At 39.0% G+C, this 18,967-nt stretch overlaps 1 protein-coding gene across 8 annotated transcripts in view; it reads left to right on the forward strand.

Annotated features, from left to right (window-relative positions):
- SPIN1 (spindlin 1) overlaps window positions 1-18,967 on the forward strand; it is an 82,105-nt gene that overhangs the window by 31,902 nt on the left and 31,236 nt on the right. For 4 of the 8 annotated variants that reach the window (XM_069575578.1, XM_069575579.1, XM_069575576.1 and 1 more), the window contains one exon: window positions 1,554-1,767. The exons of 1 other annotated variant lie outside the window; for it this stretch is intronic. In XM_069575578.1, coding sequence (XP_069431679.1) covers window positions 1,716-1,767 — 52 coding nt within the window. In that variant the 5' untranslated portion in view covers window positions 1,554-1,715. Of the gene's footprint in view, window positions 1-1,553; window positions 1,768-2,985; window positions 3,111-8,221; window positions 8,415-18,967 lie in introns of those variants that run through there. 3 more of the 8 variants (XM_069575580.1, XM_069575582.1, XM_069575575.1) reach the window with 2 other exon arrangements.

The raw sequence follows: 18,967 nt of genomic DNA on the forward strand, positions 1-18,967 counted from the left end.
TCCAAAGAGGTAGTGAGGGAAAGTGAATATAAAGATTTTGGTGAAGGGGTAGTTGAGTGCAATCAAGCTCTTAACCTAATAAGAGGTTTTCTGCTAGTCATGAGGAGCTGATGTCTTCATGAAGGGATTTAGTGCTTTTCTAGATATGAGGAGATACAAAGATTGGGGTAATGAAATCAGTTCTTGAAAATATCCAACTGTCTAAAGACCTGTTCCACCAGATTCTGTGGCGCACAGAGTGCCTTATTCTCTACCCTGAACTCCCTCAGGGGGTGTTGAAGGTCAGCAGCTGCAGCAGCCCAGTGTTCAGTCTCCGCAGAGGCAGACGGCAAACGCCCTTGGCAAGCACCAGTTTGTAGTTGACAGTTGACAATAATTGCTTCATTGTGGTGGTCTGGAACTGAACCCGCCATGTCTCTGAGGGATGCCCTGTGACTTACTGCCAGTTGAGATACTATCTCCTTTGCTTGCTTGCTTGTGTAGTGTCTCTCCCCTTCCACCTTAGCTTCAAACAATAGTCGTTCTGAGTATTCATTGAATTATAAAGTCCATTTGATTTTAAATTTCCTTGAGGTTTTCTGAAGCTTTATTTGTGTAGTTAAGAATTTTTTACCAGTTAAAATGATTCCTTTTCCCATTGTTATTTAGACTTATTAAATTATTTTAACTATTATGTTACATTTTAGTCTCTAGAAAATGCATTCCCTTTGGTTCTTAAACCTGTGAACACATGCCTATAAGTTGTATATATGGTAACTAATACATGAGAACTGAATGTAGTCAGGTGGTTCAGTTTGTGAGCTGAAATTTGTGGTAGATATTTTTGTGTTTTATGAGAATATGTTTCCATAGATGTTTTACTGCGTGGACTGTAAACTGGACCCAAATTTGGTTTAAAGGATAAACCATTTTTATAAGATGATTTAACTTTTTGCATGGGAATGAATGAAAATTTCTTTAAGGCTCCTCCAGAGTTAGTGGATCTTTCCCTCTGGTTTCTGGAATCTTGGGAGCAGAAAGGGAACTGCTAAGTCTCATTGACTAGTCCCTTATCTTGGTTTACCGACCTTCCACCTGGCAGCGGCTCAGGCTTGAAGTAGATTCCAGTGTTGCCTCATCCTCCAGCGGTTGTTCCACTGTGTACCTGCTGCGCCTGTTCCTCACTGCTGCGGCTTGCTGGGTCTTTTTGTGTCCCATCAAGAAGATGGGCTGTGCCGTTCTAAATCTTTTTTGACATACCAATGTCTACCCTTTTCTGACTTCTGCCAGCAAAATGGATTGGGATACAGTGTGGGAAGCCCAAGGCTGTATTATGTTCAATTGACTGCCAAGGAACTGCCCTTTTCTTTGTTGAAGGGTCTAGTACTTCCTTTTCTCTTGCTTCTCTGTGCAGTCCTTGGCACTGAGGACTGAGAAATTAAAGTTAATTGCTTCTGGGCAAAGTGCGTTTTCACTGATGTTACTGAAAATAATGTCACGTTTGATGGCTTACTTGGAGAAGTTTGCTCTTGTGTGATGCTCTAGTAATGAACTGTTATTTCACTGTTTTACAGAGTACTTAAGATTTCACGTATTTTTGCTGAACTTGTTAAAAAAAAGGCGCTTGGGATGATGGATTAACAAGAACATTGAAATTCTGTGAAAAGTTTCAAATTGGAGCATATTGAATTTTCACCCTAGTCCAGCAGCTGTGCTGCTCACTTAAATACAGATGAATGAAGACCCCATTCGGAAAGACACCTGGCCAGCGGTCCAGAGCTGATGCAGGTAGGCAGTGCAGTTCTACACTTACTTTAGTATAATAAATTTGAAACAGTTGTAAAAATGGGGAATGCACTCATGTAATTCCTAGTGGTTTGCTATTCTTAAAGCTTTGTGTGATTTCTAGTATTTTATACATGTGAAAAACATAGGTTTAGGTTTTTGAAAGGTACGGAATCATTAGTTTTTCCTGTGGTCTTTTGCAGTAAGTTATGGATGTCCAGTAAATTTAGCAAGTGACTTGTAAATACTTAAGAGGTTTATAGTAAGTAAAGGTTTTATCACTGGTTTTTGAAAGAAGTGAAAGTGAGATGACTAGATGAGTATTAGATTTAGTGAGATTTAGAGTTTTTAATAGGAAAAAAGGTAAACTCAGTTTTTTGTGTATTTACTTGAAAGAACTTGACTGGAATGTAATGTATGGAAATGAATGTTTAATAGAAATTCTTATTTTTGTGGCATACAGCTGATACTAGAAGTTTAGACTTTGCATGGTTTTTGTCTACCCTAGAAAACTAAAAGGTAAAAATCTTATAGGCTACAGAATAAAATAGGTAAGTAATATATTCTTCTGTTGTTGTTGTTTAGTCACTAAGTTGTGTCAGATTCTTTTTCGACCCCATGGACTGTAGCCCCGCAGGCTTCTCTGTCCATGGGATTTCCCAGGCAAGAATACTGGAGTGCGTTGCCATTTTTTTCTTTAGGGATCTTTCTGACCCAGGGATCCATCTTGCGTCTCCTGTGTTGGTAGGCAGATTCTTTACCACTGAGCCATCAGGGAAGCCCAGTGTTCTCTTTTGGACTTATATTTTTCTCCATTCCAGAAATATGTTTGAATATTGAAAACATCTGTCAAATATAAGTGAATCTGAGAATTCAGCTAGCAAAATTACTAGTAATCTTAAAATGGTTGCTGTGGTTTAGAATTTATTATATTTATTCGCTATGGAGTTCGTAATTCCTTTGTAGAGGAGCCACAGGGATTAAGATTTTCAGTTCCTTTTATCTCTTTGATTTTAGTTCCTCTCTTGCAAACATTGATTCAACTGGTACATTTGTTGATAAGATTAACTTGCAGTCATGGTGACAGACTGGAGTGTAAGTCAGCTGAGAGTTTACTGTTCTGATTCCAACTCTCTGATCGGTTCTGTCCTGCTCTTTTTCTTATTTCTTTACTTCTTAAAATTTTTTAATAATTTGCGTGTTTATTTTTGTTTACACTAGGTCTCTGTTACTGCGTACAGGTTCTCTAGCTTCTACTAGCGGGGGCTGCTCTTTGTGGTGCATTGCCGTGACTTCTGGATGCAGAGCACAAGCTCGAGACACACGGGCTTCAGTAGCTGCCACAGGTGGGCCCTAGAGCGCAGGTTCCCTTGCCACAGGTGGGCCCTAGAGCACAGGTTCCGTTGCCACATGTGGGCCCTAGAGCGCAGGTTCTGTTGCCACATGCGGTCTCTAGAGCATAGGCTCAGGTTGCACATGGGCTTAAATTGCTCTGCAACATGTGGAATCTTCTCAGACCAGGGATCAAACTTGTGTCCCCTGCATTGGCAGGCGGATTCTTATGCACTGCACCACCAGGGAAGTCCTATCCTGCTCTTTTACTAGCTGTGTAAACATTGGTGCATTTTGTATCTTCTTAAGCCTTGTTTTTCTTTATCTAAACAATAGTACTGTTATGTATCTACTGGGCTTATTATGAAGAAATAAATGTGTTTTTGTATGTTAGGTGCTTAGCTACATGCCTACCACATTACAGCTGCTCTGCAAAAAGCATTGTTTTTGTTAATCATACTATTTTAACAAAATGTTTATTTCATCTCATGGTTCAAAAATTGCTGTTGACAAAAGTTTTTGTTGATCATGTTTCTGTAGCTTGAAATAGTAATTGTACCCCAAGTTTTTTAGGCACACCATTCTGAATTCATCACTCCTATTTTCTTTATTGATTTAAAGTTATATTCTTAGTTAGGAGAGAGAATTGATTAAAGTGATTTGTAGTATGGTATAAGTAATTGAAAGGACTAAACCAGGAGATGTTATTGTTAAGGGAGCGATTGTTTAGTCCTAGCCAGTACTTTGATCTTACATTTTCTTATCCTTTGATAATTTCTTAGAGCACGTGGCATAGCACTAAAGACAGAGTGGGTACTCTGTAAATTACAGATGACCTTTTGTTTAATATTTTAATGTGTAAGATCCTGGGGTCATTTATTTTTCACTGTTACATATTATACTCTTAGATTAATGATCCCTTGATCAGTATTATTTATAAAATTATCTTAATCATTCTTCCTGTTAACAAAAATGTAGGCTCTGTTACTTTTAAATCCTTACATCAGTAACAGATGTGCCCATTAACAAATAAAATTCACCTAGAAAGGGGGTTTCTTATTTTCATGCATCAAGAAACCTAGACAGACATTCCAGAGTTGCTATGGTGGCTCAGATATGCCCTTAGTCTGGTGCCATCTCAAAACTGAAACGGGAAGCCTTCAGTGTATAGGGCTCCTAGGATATTTCTCTTCCACTGTGGGCCATTGGATATCTGGACTTATTACTTAAGGCTCCCAGAGCAAGTACTTGAAGAGAAACAGGCACAAATGCATGGTGTCTTCTGTTGGGAGTCTTGAAAGTTACATGGGTTTACTTTTGTTGCGTTTTGTTCATTGACGCAGTCTCAAAGGTCTGCTCAGGTTCAAGGGAGTGGGCATGCACTCTGCTCGATGGGAGAAGTGTCAGAGAATTATGGTCATGTTTTAAAACCGCCACAGTGGGCAAAGCCTAATACGTGACAGTGTTTGTCATTAGGGCATGTGTGATCAATAAAAATTTGAAAATTGAATATTTGCATTATCTCTGTATACATAATTGACTTTGCTGGTGGCTCAGACGGTAAAGCGTCTGTCTACAATGCGGGAGACCCGGGTTCGATCCCTGGGTTTGGGAAGATTCCCCTGGAGAAGGAAATGGCAATCCACTCCAGGACTATTGCCTGGAAAATCCCATGGACAGAGGAGACTGGTAGGCTACAGTCCATGGGGTTGCAAAGAGTCGGACACGACTGAGTGACTTCACTTTCTATATACATAGTTCAACATAATAGGGATTTCTGTTTTTTAAATCACTTAGATTTTATTTGTATAATTATGTTGAATTTTAATCGGTTTCTCAAGTGGTAGTTTATATATACCTAATGATGTTGAGCCACAAGTCCTTTTACCTGATAAAACTTTTTTTTCATGTTTTCCTCCCGTAGAGTTAGCCTCCATTTTTACTAGTTTATCAAATATAAATTTTCTCTCTTTATGACATATTTTAATCATACTTACAAGTACAGGGAATGGAAATAGTAGATGGATATGCCTAATACTCAGATTAACAACTATTTTTACTATATTCAGATGTTTTTAAAACCTCGATATTTATGTTTACCAATCAATAGAAATTCATGAGTGAATTGTCAAATAGTGCCAAAGACTTTTATCAACAAGTAGGCATTCTGTGCATTCTGTTCATTTTGATTTTTGTCTTCAGTATTTGTAAATAATGAGTATACAAATTTCTCTTTATTAGATTTTGAAACCTGTTGAGGATTCTTTTTCACGTAACATCTTTTTCTCTCATTAGTCTTTTTGTTTTTTTAAAAAAATGGAGTCTATTTTTCAATTGAAATACAGCTAATTTGCAGTGGTGAGTTAGTTTTAGGTATACAGCAGAGCAAGTCAGTTGTATATGTGCTGCCGCGACTGCTGCTAAGTTGCTTCAGTCCAGCTCTTTGTAGCTCTGTAGACTGGAGCCCACCAGGTTCCTCTGTCCGTGGGAGTTTCCAGGCAAGAATACTGGAGCGGGTTGCCATTTTCTTCTCTAAGGGATCTTCCTGACTCAGAGATTGAACCAGCGTCTCTTACGTCTCCTGCATCGGCAGGCGGGTTCTTTACCACTAGCGCCACCTGCATATACATGTCTGTTTTTCAGATTCTTTTCCATGTTAGGATATTACAAGATACTGATTGTTCCCTCCACTGTATGGTAGGTCCTTGTTTACCTATTCTATATGTGATAGTGTGTTTATGTTAATCAGAAACTCCTAATTTATCCCCTCCTCCCATTATATCTCCTTGGTAGCCATAAGTTTGTCTTCTATGTGTGTGAGTCTATTTCCGCTTTGTAAATAAGTTCACTTGTGTTACTTTTAACTTTCGCATGTGGGTGATAGCATGCGATAGTTTTCCTTGACTGCAGTTACTATGATGATCTCTAGTCTGTACGTGTAGCTGCAGTGCCGTCATCTCACCTGTTCTTATGGCTGAGTAACAGTCTGTTGTGTATGTGTACCGCATCTTGGTCCGTTCATCTGTTGGTGGGTACTTCTAGGTCTTGGCTGTTGTAATTAGTGCTGTTATGAACATTGAGATGCATGGATTCCAGTATCATATGGTAGCTCTGATTTTAGTTTTTTAAGGAACCTCTGTACTGTTCTCCATAGCAGCTGTACCAATTTACGTTCTCCAACTGTGTAGAAGAGTGCCATACTCTCTGTAGCATTTATTGTTTATTGACTTTTTAAAGACAGCCATTCTGACTGGTGTCTATCAGTCAGGTACCTCATTATTTGTACTTTTGATTTGCATCTCTTTAATAATTAGCAATGTTGAGCTTATTTTCATATGCCTGTTACCCATCTGTGTGTCATCTTTGGAGAAATGTCTGTTTAGATCTTCTGTTCTTTTTTGATTGGGTTGTTTGTTTTTTGATACTAAGCTGTATGAAGTTTGTATATTTTAAAAATTAATCCCCGTTGGTAGCATCATTTGCAAATATTTTCTTCCAGTCTGTAGATTGACTTTTGGCTTTGCTATGGTTTTCTTTGCTGTACAAAAACTTTTTGAGTTTAATTAGATCCCATTTGTAAAATTTTTGCTTTTATTTCCATTACTGTAGAGACAGAGCCAGCCACCCCCAACCCGTTCCCCCCACCTTCCAAAATATTGCTGCAATTTATGTTGGAGTGTTCTGTTTTCCTCTAGGAGTTTTATAGTACCCAGTCTTACATTTAAATCTAATTCCTTTTGAGTTTATTTTTGTATATGGTGTTAAGAGAATGTTCTGATTTCATCCGTTTACGTGTAGCTGTCCAGTTTTCCCAGCAGTACTAACTGAAGAGACTGTCTTTTCTTTACTGTATATTCTTGCCACTCACAAACTCAAAGTGTGTGAGTTTATTTCTAGGCTTTCCATCCTGTCCATTGATCTCTATGTCTGTTTTTGTGCCAGTATCATACTGTTTGATTACTGTACCTCTGTAGTATAATCTGGAGTCAGGGAGCGTGATTCCTCAGGTGTGTTCTTTCTCAAGATTGTTCTGGCTATTTGGATTCTTTCGTGCTTCCATACAAATAAAATTTTTTGTTCTAGTTCTATGAAAAATACCACTGGTAATTTGAAAGGAATTGCATTGGCTGTAGATTGCTTTGGGTAGTGTGGCCATTTTAACATTATTGGTTCTTCTATTCCAAGAACACAGTATATCTTCAATTTCTTTTCATCAATGTTTTACAGTTTTTGAAGTTCTGGTATTCTGCTTCCTTAGGCTTTATTTATAGATAAATTCTCTTCTTAATGCTTTATTATTATTTTTTGGTATTTATTTATTAATTTGGCTCCTGTTCATGGATCACAGCCTTCTCATGGTGAAGAGGCTTGTGTAACTAGAGATCTCTTCAAGAAAACTGGAGATATCACGGGAATATTTCATGTAAGGAGGGGCATGATAAAGGACAGAAATGGTAAGGACCTATCAGAAGCAGAGTAAGAAGGGTGGCAAGAATAAACAGAAGAACTATACAGAAAAGGTCTTAATGACTTGAATAACCACGATTTTGTGGTCATTCACCTAGAGTCAGAAATCCTGGATTGTGAAGTCCTGGAGTGTGAAGTCAAGTGGGTCTTAGCATTTACTACCAACAAAGCTAGTGGAGAGGTGGTAGAATTCCAGCTGAGCTATTTAGAACCCTAGAAGATGATGTTGTTAAAGTGCTGTACTTAATACATCAGCAAATTTGGAAAACTCAGCAATGGTCACAGCACTGGAAAAGGTCAGTTTTCATTCCTGTTTCAAAGAAAGGCAGTGCCAAAGAGTGTTCAAATTACTGTAAAATTGTACTCATTTCACTTGTTAGCAAGGTTATGCCCAAAATCCTTCAAGCAAGACTTCAGGAGTTTGTGAACCAAGAACTTCCGAATGTACAGACTGGTTTAAAAAAAGGCAGAGGAACTAGAGATCAGGTTGCCAACATTTGTTGGATCATAGAGAAAGCCAGGGAATTCCAGAAAATCATTTACTTCTGCTTCATTAACTGTGCTAAAGCCTTTGACTTTGTGGATCACAACAAACTGGAAAATTCTTAAAGAGATAAGAATACCAGACTACCTTACTTATCTTCTGAGAAACTGGTATGCAGGTCAAGAAGCAACAATTAGAGTGGGACATGAAACAACTGACTGGTTCCAAATTGGGAAAGGAATATGACAAGCTGTATATTGTCACCCTGTTTATTTAACTTCTATGCAGAGTACATCATGTGAAATGCTGGGCTGGATGACTCACAAGCTGGAGTCAAGATTGCCAAGAGAAATATCAACAACCTCAGGTATGTAGATGATACCACTCTAATGACAGAAAGTGAAGAGCAACTAAAGAGCTTCTTTGTGAAGGTGAAAGAGAAGAGTAAAAAAGCCAGCTTAAAACTTGATATTCAAGAAACTAAGGGGGTATCCGGTCCCCTCACTTCATGGCAAATAGATGGGGGAAGGTGGAAGCAGTGACAGACTTTATTTTCTTGGGTTCCAAAATCAACGCGGACAGTGACTACAGCCACGAAATTAAGACACTTGCTCCTTGGAAGAAAAGCTATGACAACCCTAGACAGTATATTCAAAAGCAGAGACATCACTTTGCTGATAAAGGTCTGTCCAGTTAAGCTATGGTTTTTCCAGTAGTTATGTATGGATGTGAGAGTTGGACCAAAAGAAGGCTGAGTGATGAAGAATTGATGTTTTTTAATTATGGTGCTGGAGAAGACTCTTGAGAGTCCCTTGGACTGCAAGAAAGTGAAAGTGGTCAATCCTAAAGGAAATTAACCCTGAATATTCATTGGAAGGCTTGATGCTGAAGCTCTAGTACTTTGCCTACCTGTTGTGAAGAGCAGACTCATTGGAAAAGACCCTGATGCTGGGAAAGATTGAGGGCAAGAGGAGAAGGGGGCGATAGAGGTGAGGTAGTTAGGTAGCATCACCAACTCAACAGACATAAATCTGAGCGAATTCCTGGAGATGGTGAACGACTGGGGAGCCTGGTGTGCTGCCATCCTTGGGGTCACAAAGAGTCGGACCACGACTTGGCGACTGAACAGAAACAACAATGAATTTATTTGGCTGCAGCAGGCCTTAGATGTGGTCCACAGGATCTTCGATCTTCATTGCAGCATAGGAGATCTTTTAATTGTGGCATGTGAGCCCTTATTTGTGGCATATGGATCTAGTTCCATGAGCAGGGATTGAATGTAGGCCCTCTGCATTGGGAGCATGGACTCTTAGCCACTGAACCCCAGTGAAGTCCTAGAGTCTTTTTGATGCAGTGGTAAATGAACTTATTTCCTTAATCTCTCTTTCTGATGCTTCATTGTTAGTATACAGAAATACAAATGATTTCTGTATATTAATTTTGTATCCAGCAACTTTCAAATTCATTGATGAGCTCTAGTAGTTTTCTGATAGCATTTTTTAGGATTTTCTATGTGAGGAAAGCTGAATGCCGAAGAATTGATGCGTTTGAACTGTGGTGTTGGAGAAGACTCTTGAGAGTCCCTTGGACTGCAAGGAGATCCAACCAGTCCATTCTGAAGGAGATCAGCCCTGGGTGTTCTTTGGAAGGAATGATGCTAAAGCTGAAGCTCCAGTACTTTGGCCACCTCATGCGAAGAGTTGACTCATTGGAAAAGACTCTGATGCTGGGAGAGATTGGGGGGCAGGAGGAGACAGGGACGACAGAGGATGAGATGGCTGGATGGCATCACCAACTCATGTGAGTTTGGGTGAACTCTGGGAGTTGGTGATGGACAGGGAGGCCTGGCGTGCTGTGATTCATGGGGTTGCAAAGAGTCGCACACGACTGAGGACTGAACTAAACTGATGCATAGTGTTATGTCATCTTGACAGTTTTACTACTTCTTTAAACTTCTAAAAAAGCTTTGGCTAAAAATGTATTTATTGTTTCTGTCATGATTACTACATAAATATTGAACATTTGAGCCAAGTAATGCAGTATGGTTACTTTTTTTTGGTACATTATGTTTTTCTTGGAGTTTTGTGATTGCCTTATTTTTGTTTTTTCTATTTGTTTAAGTTTCTTTGCAAGTTGGAGTCTCCTAGAACCTCGGACAGCTTTATGAAACTCCTCTCAATATAATTTCCTGCATACCGAATGTAATAGATAATCCATCTGTCCTTGTTTTTCTGAAGAGTTTTTTCTAGCACCTTCTGTCATTTTCTGTTCTGTTGATTATTCTCTCGATCTGATACAACATTGTCATCCTTGGAGTTTCTTTTTCCTTTTTTATGTTAGATTCTCCTTTTTCTTGGTTGCTGTGCCTTTGTTTCTTAGTGTGTACTCTTGCCTAGCTAAAGCATGTACATCTTTAAAAGTTACATGAATAGGCAGTGGATGAGTTGATTGTTAGAAAGCTACAGGTGTGATGTATAGTGACTCATTCATATTCTTTACTTTTCAGTTCTCAGGTTTACTGAAATTGTCTCTAATAACAATTTTCAAAAATGCACATAAAAAGGGCTTCCTTTGTGGCTCAATGATAAAGAATCTGCCTGTCAGTGCAGGAGACATGGGAAGATCCCACATGCTAAGGGGCGATCAAACCCGTGCGCCACCACTATTGAGCCTGTGCTCCACAAAAAGAAGAGCCACTGCAGTGAGAAGTCTGCACTGAAACTGGAGAAAGCCTACACAGCCAAAAATAAATAAATAATACAGTAAAAGTAAATTTTAAAAAATGCTGATTATTTTGGAACTTGTGTCTGGATGAGTTTGTTAAAACAGTTTGAGTGTATATAGTTTTTCTTGCCTGTTTCTGTTTACGACAGTCCAAACGACTGTACTGTTAGGTGAATCATAGAACAGCTTATTTTGCAAATTATGCTTATTTTTCCTCACTTCAATCAACAAATAGATGTAACTGTTGCTACCTAGTGTAGGGTCTTGTTCTGTTTTCTGCTGGAAAATCTGTGATCCTCAGATGGGTGTCATGAAGCCATTGTGAATAACAAACTAATCTTCAGTTCAGTTCAGTTGCTCAGTCGTGTCCGACTCTTTGTGACCCCATGAATCACATCACTCCAGGCCTCCCTGTCCATCACCAACTCCCGGAGTTCACTCAGACTCACGTCCATCGAGTCCGTGATGCCATCCAGCCATCTCATCCTCTGTCGTCCCCTTCTCCTCCTGCCCCCAATCCCTCCCAGCATCAGAGTCTTTTCCAATGAGTTAGCGCTTCGCATGAGGTGGCCAAAGTACTGGAGTTTCAGCTTGAGCATCATTCCTTCCAAAGAAATCCCAGGGCTGATCTCCTTCAGAATGGACTGGTTGGATCTCCTTGCAGCCCAAGGGACTCTCAAGAGTCTTCTCCAACACCACAATTCAAAAGCATCAATTCTTCTGTGCTCAGCCTTCTTCACAGTCCAACTCTCACATCCATACATGACCACAGGAAAAACCATAGCCTTGACTAGACAGACTTTGTTGGCAAAGTAATGTCTCTGCTTTTGAATATACTGTCTAAGTTGGTCATAATTTTTCTTCCAAGGAGTAAGCGTCTTTTAATTTCATGGCTGCAGTCACCATCTGCAGTGATTTTGGAGCCCAAAAAATAAAGTCTGACACTGTTTCCACTGATTTCCCATGAAGTGATGGGACCGGATGCCATGATCTTCGTTTTCTGAATGTTGAGCTTTAGGCCAACTTTTTCACTCTCCACTTTCACTTTCATCAAGAGGCTTTTTAGTTCCTCTTCACTTTCTGCCATAAGGGTGGTGTCATCTGGATATTTGAGGTTATTGATATTTCTCCCGGCAGTCTTGATTCCAGCTTGTGTTTTTTCCAGTCCAGCGTTTCTCATGATGTACTCTGCATATAAGTTAAATAAGCTTAGTGCCCAGTTAATATATACATACCTACCTGTTCTTCTGTTACTTGCCTTTTCCACTGAACAGTATGTAGTTGTGACCTCTTAGCAATATATAGAGAAATGGCTCATGGTTCCTTACAACTGAATAGTATTCCATTGTGTAGTAGTATGAAGTTAGTTTGTAGGGTAGTCATTTGTTTGGACATTTGTGTTGTTTCTACTCTCCTGCTATTGGAAATAATAACTGCAATGAATAGCCTTGCCCATTTGTCTTACCACTGTCATTGGGATAGATTTCTTGAGGTAGCACTGAATCAGATCTTAAATATATATATATATAGTTATGTAAGATACCATCACCTTCCCCTTTATGGGCTTTGTACCACTTTGCACATCTACCAGCAAGTAATTTGTCAGTGTTTCTTACACAGTCTTGCCAGTGATGTATGTCATCAGCAGTGTAGGTTTTTTTCCATCTGAGATGAGGAATGGTATCACTGTAGTTTTAAAGGTCTCTTTGGCCTTTCTCTGTTCTTACCGCACGCATTTTTTCTGCCCTGCTTTGTGAAAGTCTTTTAATATCAGAGATAGTAAGTTTGTCTGTGTTGTGACTAATTTATCTACACGCTGTTGTGTGGTATTGGCTTCTTGGAGAAAGCCTGTTTGCATCCTTGTCTCTTGCTCCCAGCTGTGTGGGTCCCAGCCTGCTTCTCAGGAGTTGTGCTGGGCTTCCAACATGGCTTCTTGAGTCCTGTGTGTCTACAGTGCTTTCCTCTCAATTTCTGGAGTATCTTCCAATAATTTTGAGAGATTTATTTAAGCTGTAAATTTTTGAGCCCATACGTGAATGTAAGTGCCAGTTGGTAATTTATCTGATTACAGAATTCAGGCTTTGAAGTAATTTTACCTCAGGTTTGAAGGTATCACTTAACCTCTTGTTAATCTAGCCCAGTGTTGATGGTCAAAGAATAAGTCTGGTACCTCTTTATTTTTTATAAAGAATTTTTAAGAATTAGACTATTTTGTAGAGCAGTTTCAAGTCATAGCAAAATTGAGCCGCAGGTACGATGGTTCCTCACATGTTCCCTGTCTCTTCAGTGTTGCCCGGCAGCAGCATTCCACGCCCAGTTGTACTTCTGTTAAATAAATGCAGTTGTTACAGTGACGCATCATCATCCTAAGTCTGTAGGTCACCGTAGTGTTCGCTCTTGGTGATGTGTGCTCTGTGGGTCTTGACAAATAAGTAATGACACAAATCCACCTTAGAGTATCATACAGAGTGGCTTCACGGCCCTAAAATTCCTCTTTGCTGCAGCTATTCATCCCTGCCTCCCCCTTAACCTTTTATTGTCTGGCCTTTCATTGTCTCCATAGTTTTTGACTTTTCCAGAATATCATATAGTTGGAGTCATAAAATATGTAAACTTATCAGGTTAGTATTATGGATTTAAGTTTCCTCCATGTCTTTTCATGGCTTGATGGCTCTTTTTTCTTTCAGTACTGAATAATCTGTTGTTGGGATATAGTACCAAGTGTTTATCCATTCACCTACTGAAGGATGTCTTGTTGATTGCTTCCAAGTTTTGGCACTTATGAATAAAAGTCCTATGAACATCCATGTGTAGGCTTTTATATGGATATAAATTTTCACCTCCTTTGGGTAAGTGTCAGGGAGCATAATTTCTGGATCATATCGTAAGAGTTTTGTTAGAAACTGCCAGATTTGCATTTCTATCAGCTTTGAATGAGAATTCCAGTTGCTTCACATCCTCTCCAGCGTTTGCTGTTGTCAGTTTCAGCATTCTAATAGGTGTATTAGTGGTGTCTCATTGTTTTGAGCCTGTATTTCTCTGACGACCTATGATACAGAGCATCTTTTCATGTGTTTATTTGCCATCTCTGTCTTCTTTGATGAGGTGGATATTAAGGTTTTTGGTTCATTTTTTAAAGGATGTTTATAATCAGTTTGTTTTCTTGTTGCTGAATTTTAAAAGTTGTGTATGTTATAGATAATAGTACTTTATCAGATATGTCTTTCACAAATATTTTCTTAGCATCTTGACATTGTCTTTCATAGAGCAGAAGTTTTACATTTTAATTAAGTCTGACTTATCAGTTATTTTTTTCATGGATTGCACCTTTGGCATTGTATTGGGTTGGCCAAAATGTTCCTTTGGTTTTAAAGTAAAAATAAAAGACACTTTTTTCATTTTCTTCAAGAACATATTCATTGTTTTTTGTTCCATTACCTTCTGTGATTTTTTAAGGCAACTTTGTAATTCCTTCTTCCCAAAACTTTATATCTTCTTGCACAAAGAACTGTTCCAGGTGCTTTTTACAGTCTTCCAGGGATTTGAAATTGTTTCCATTAAGAGAATTTTGTAAAGACTGAAATAAATGGAATTTTTAAGGTGCAGTGTCTGGTGAAATGGTATATGAATCAGAAGTTCCCAGCAAAGCTGTTACAGTTTTTGCCTGATCATCAAAGAAACATGCAATCTTGTGTTACCCTGATGAAAAGATTTTGTGTTTTCTGTTGACTAATTCTGGATACTTGTTGTCAGGTGCTCTAATTGGGAGCAGTACTTGTTGGAATTGTTTGATTTTCCAGAAAGAGCTCTTAATAGAGGACTCCGTTACAAATCCCATCATATATACTATATAATCTTAGGATGAAGACCAGCCTTTGGTGTGGTGGTTCCTTTTGCTTGTTCCACAGTCTCTTACAGTTATTATTCAGTGACTACTTTTCATCACCCGTCACAGTTTGTTTTAAAAACAGAATGTTTTCATGACGTTTAAGTAGAATTGCTTGCAGAAATACTGTTTCTTCATGGGGCTTCCCTGGTGATCCAGTGATCAGGAATCCACCTGCCCTTGTGGTGGGCATGGGTTTGGTCCCAGGTCTGGAAAGATCCCACATGTTGTAGGACACCTAAGTTGTGCCGCAAGTACTGAAGCCCACATGCCTAGAGCCTGTGCTCTGCAGTAAGAGAAGCCGCCACAATGAGAAGCCCTTGGCCTGCAGCTGGAGAGCAGCCCCCATTTGTTGCAACTAGAGAAAGCTGCTGTGCCACAGCAAAGACCCAGCACAACCAAAAACGATTTTTTTTTTAATGAAAGAAGGTTTTTCCCACTTAACTTATGTGAAACCCAAATACCAAAGTGATTAACATAACCAAGCTGGTGCAAATGATTTTCAGTGCTTGGTTTGGATGTTTTGAGTATGTTGGCTGTCTCCCACGTGGTATAACATACATTGATCTTTCTCGGTTAATGTCTGGGTTTAATGGCTATCAACTTCAACTGATCTACCTGATAAGTCACAGCACCTTCTCCATACACTGCACAAATCAGTTGTGTTTTCTTGAAATAATATTTCTTCTGTCTCCAGTATTAAAATGACTGGAAATGGCTACACAAAATTTCACCAATTTTGATAAGGTTTTTTTTTTTTTTTTTTTTTTTGATGCACACTGAGATGACAGCTGTCACAATACAGTCTAACAGGATTGTTTCAAATGAAGTTAAAGACAGCTAAGCACTGGTGATGGCACCTCACTCCAGTACTCTTGCCTGGAAAATCCCATGGACAGAGGAGCCTGGTAGGCTGCAGTCCATGGGGTCGCGAAGAGTCGGACATGACTGAGCGACTTCCCTTTCACTTTTCACTTTCATGCATTGGAGAAGGAAATGGCAACCCACTTCAGTGTTCTTGCCTGGAGAATCCCAGGGATGGGGGAGCCTGGTGGGCTGCCGTCTATGGGGTCACACAGTTGGACATGACTGAAGTGACTTAGCAAGCACTACCGCAGCTATCTTATATGAAAACTGAATGAACTTTTTGGCAGACTCAGTATCTAAAATGTGTTCGACATAACCAAGGTTATCTAGATTTTCTCCTATTACTACCTTTTAGGGATTTTATATTTTATAGTTTTTAATTTTACATTTAGGTATATGATCTGTTACGAGTTCATTTTTGTGATGGATATAAGGTCTGTGTCTAAATTCACTTTTCTGCATGTAGAAGTCCAGTTGTTCAGCACCATTTGTTGAAAACACTGTTCATTTGTATTACCTTTGTTCATTTGTCAAAGGACGGTTGACTGTATTTATGGAGGATCTCTTATGGGCTTTCTATTCTGGTTTTTTTTTTTTATGATGTATTTGTTCATTCTTTCACCAATTCTTTTACACTGTCATGATGTAATGACAATGATTAATGTAGCTATATAGCGGGTCATGAAGTCCAGTAATGTCCTCCAGTTTTGTTTTTCAGCTTCGATGTCCTGTTGGTTGTGTCTTTTTGCCTCTCTGTAAAAACTCTAGAATCAGTTTGTTGATATCCTCAAAATAACTTACTAGGAATTTGATTGCGATTGTGTTTAAAGTCTATGGATCAGGTGGGGAAGAGCTGACATCTTGATGATATTGAGTCTTCCTGTCTTCAATTTCTTGTAGTTTACCTCATATATATATTTTGTATGTGGAATCAGTACTGATGTATTCTTTCATCTTTCGTACTAGTGATTTGTATCTTTTATTCTTAGTTAGCGCAGCTAGAGATTTATCAGTTTGGATCATTTTGAAGAACCAGGTTTTGTTTTTGTTGATTTTTCTCTGTTGACTTGCTAATTTAAATTTTGTTGATTTCTAAGTTTTATAATATCTGCTTACTTTGCATTTAATTTGCTCTTCTTTTTCTGGTTTCCTAAATTGGAAGCGTAGCTTTTTGGTTTTAAATCTTTCCTCTTTTCCAATATATGCATTTCATTTAGTCCTATAAATTTTCCTTTAGTTAGTATCAGTCACTCAGTCATGTCCAACTCTTTTCAACCTCATGGACTGTAACCCGCTAGGCTCCTCTGTCTATGGAATTCTCCAGGCAAGGATACTGTAGTGGGTTGCCATTCCCTTTCCCAGGGGATCATCCCCAACCCAGGGGTCATCTCCTGCATTGCAGCCAGATATTTTACCATCTCAGCCACCCAGGAAGCCCAGATACCCCTTTGAGCACTGCTTTATCTGAATCCCACAGATTTTAGTAAATTGTACTTTCATTTTCATTTAGTTCAAAATATTGTCTTAAAATTTCATCTTCAAACCATGTATTTAGAAGTGTGTTATTTAATCTTCGAGTGTTTGGGGATTTTCCAGCTGTCTTTCTATTACTGAGTGTAAATCTCATTGTGGTCTGAGGATATTTCTTTTATCCTCTTTTAAATTTGTTAAAAGTGTGTTTGATGGTTCACAATATAGGCCCTCTTGATGAATACTCCAAGGGATCTTGAGAAGAAGGTATATTCAGTTGTTGGGTAAAGTGCTATATATATGTCAGTTTTATTCATGTGATTAATGGTAGTATTGGGTTCAGCTATGTCTTTTTCTGATTTTCTTAAGGCTGAAGCTGTCCATTTCTGATAGAGATAGTGAAGTGTTTTCAACTGTGATAGTGAATTCATCTATTTCTGCTTGTAGTTCCTATCGGTTTTTGCCTCAACTAGTTTGATGCTCTGTTGTTAGGTACATACACATTAAGGATTGTTATGTCTTCTTGGAGAATTGAGACCATACTCGTTACATAATGCTTTTCTGTATCCCCAGTGAATTTCTTTGCTCTTAAATCTCTCTCAACATTGAGAGAGATTGGCAGCTCAGCTGGTAAAGAATCCACCTGCAATGCAGGAAACCTGGGTTTGATCCCTGGGTTGGGAAGATCCCCTGGAGAAGGGAAAGGCTACCCACTCCAGCAGTCTGGCCTGGAGAATTCCACGGACTGTGTATAGTCCATGGGATCACAAAGAGTCGGATACGACTGAGTGACTTTCACTTTTACTGGGAAACCCAAATACCCCTTTAAGGGCTTTCTCTTGATCTTTGTTACCTTAGTACCTCTTTCTCCATCTGTTTGCTTTCACTCTGAATATATCTTTGTTTTTAAAGTGAATTTCTTATAGAACATCTACAATATGGGATTGCTTTTTCATTCAGTATGACAATCTCTTTATTGGAGTGCTTACTTAGACCACTGGCATTTCAGGAGATTATTGGATTAATGCCTGCCATCCTTACTGCTGTATTGCCCTTCTTCTCGGTTCATATTTTGTCTTCTCCTCTTTTTCTGCCTTTTACGGTTTTTCTTGCTTATTTACTTATGGTTGCACTGTGCTGTCCTTGCTGTGCACAGCCATCCTTCTAGCTTCTGTGAGTGGGCACTGCTTTCTGGGTGCAGTCCTCAGGCTTCTCATTGTGGTGACTCCTCTTGTTGCAGAGCGCAGGCACTCAGGCACGCAGGCTTCGGGAGTGGCGGTGGACTTCAGTAGTTGTGGCGCTTGGGCTCTGAAACAAGCAGGCTTCAGTGGTTTTGGTGGGTTGGCTCAGTAGTTGTGGCTCACAGGCTTAGTTAGCTGCCCTGTGGTACATGTGATCTTCCCAGACAAGGGATAGAACCCGTGTCCCCTCTATTGGTAAGCAGATTCTTAACCACTGGACTACAAGGCAAGTCCCCTTTTATGGTTTTAATTGAGCATGTGCTTGATTCCCTTTACTTTCTTTTCTTACCTTGTCAGTTATACTTAAAAAAAAAAAAAAAAACTTTAAGCTCTAGAGTTTGCAGTATACAACTAATTCTGGTACACTGTCAAATAATGCGGTAGAGCTTCATTGGTAGTGAGAGTATCTTATGACAGCAAAGCATTCTAATTCTTCCACTCTAGTCCTTTGTACTATTGTCTTTCACTTTCATATAAGCTCCATAATCATCTAGTACATTGTTGCTAATATTACTATGAACAAATTTATCAGTTCAATTAAAAATAAAAAAATAAAAGTTTTTATATTACTTTCACTTATTCTGTTTCTAATGTTCTTCCTTTATGCAGATCTGAGTTTCAGAGCTATCTTGTTTTTCTTCTCTTTGAATAATTTCTTCTAGCATTTTTTTGAAGGGCAGATCTATTGGCAACAGATTCCCTCATCTGTGTTTGAGCAAGTCTATTTCTCTC

This window comes from Ovis canadensis, chromosome 2 (genome assembly GCF_042477335.2).
Source record: "Ovis canadensis isolate MfBH-ARS-UI-01 breed Bighorn chromosome 2, ARS-UI_OviCan_v2, whole genome shotgun sequence".
NCBI lineage: Eukaryota > Metazoa > Chordata > Mammalia > Artiodactyla > Bovidae > Ovis > Ovis canadensis.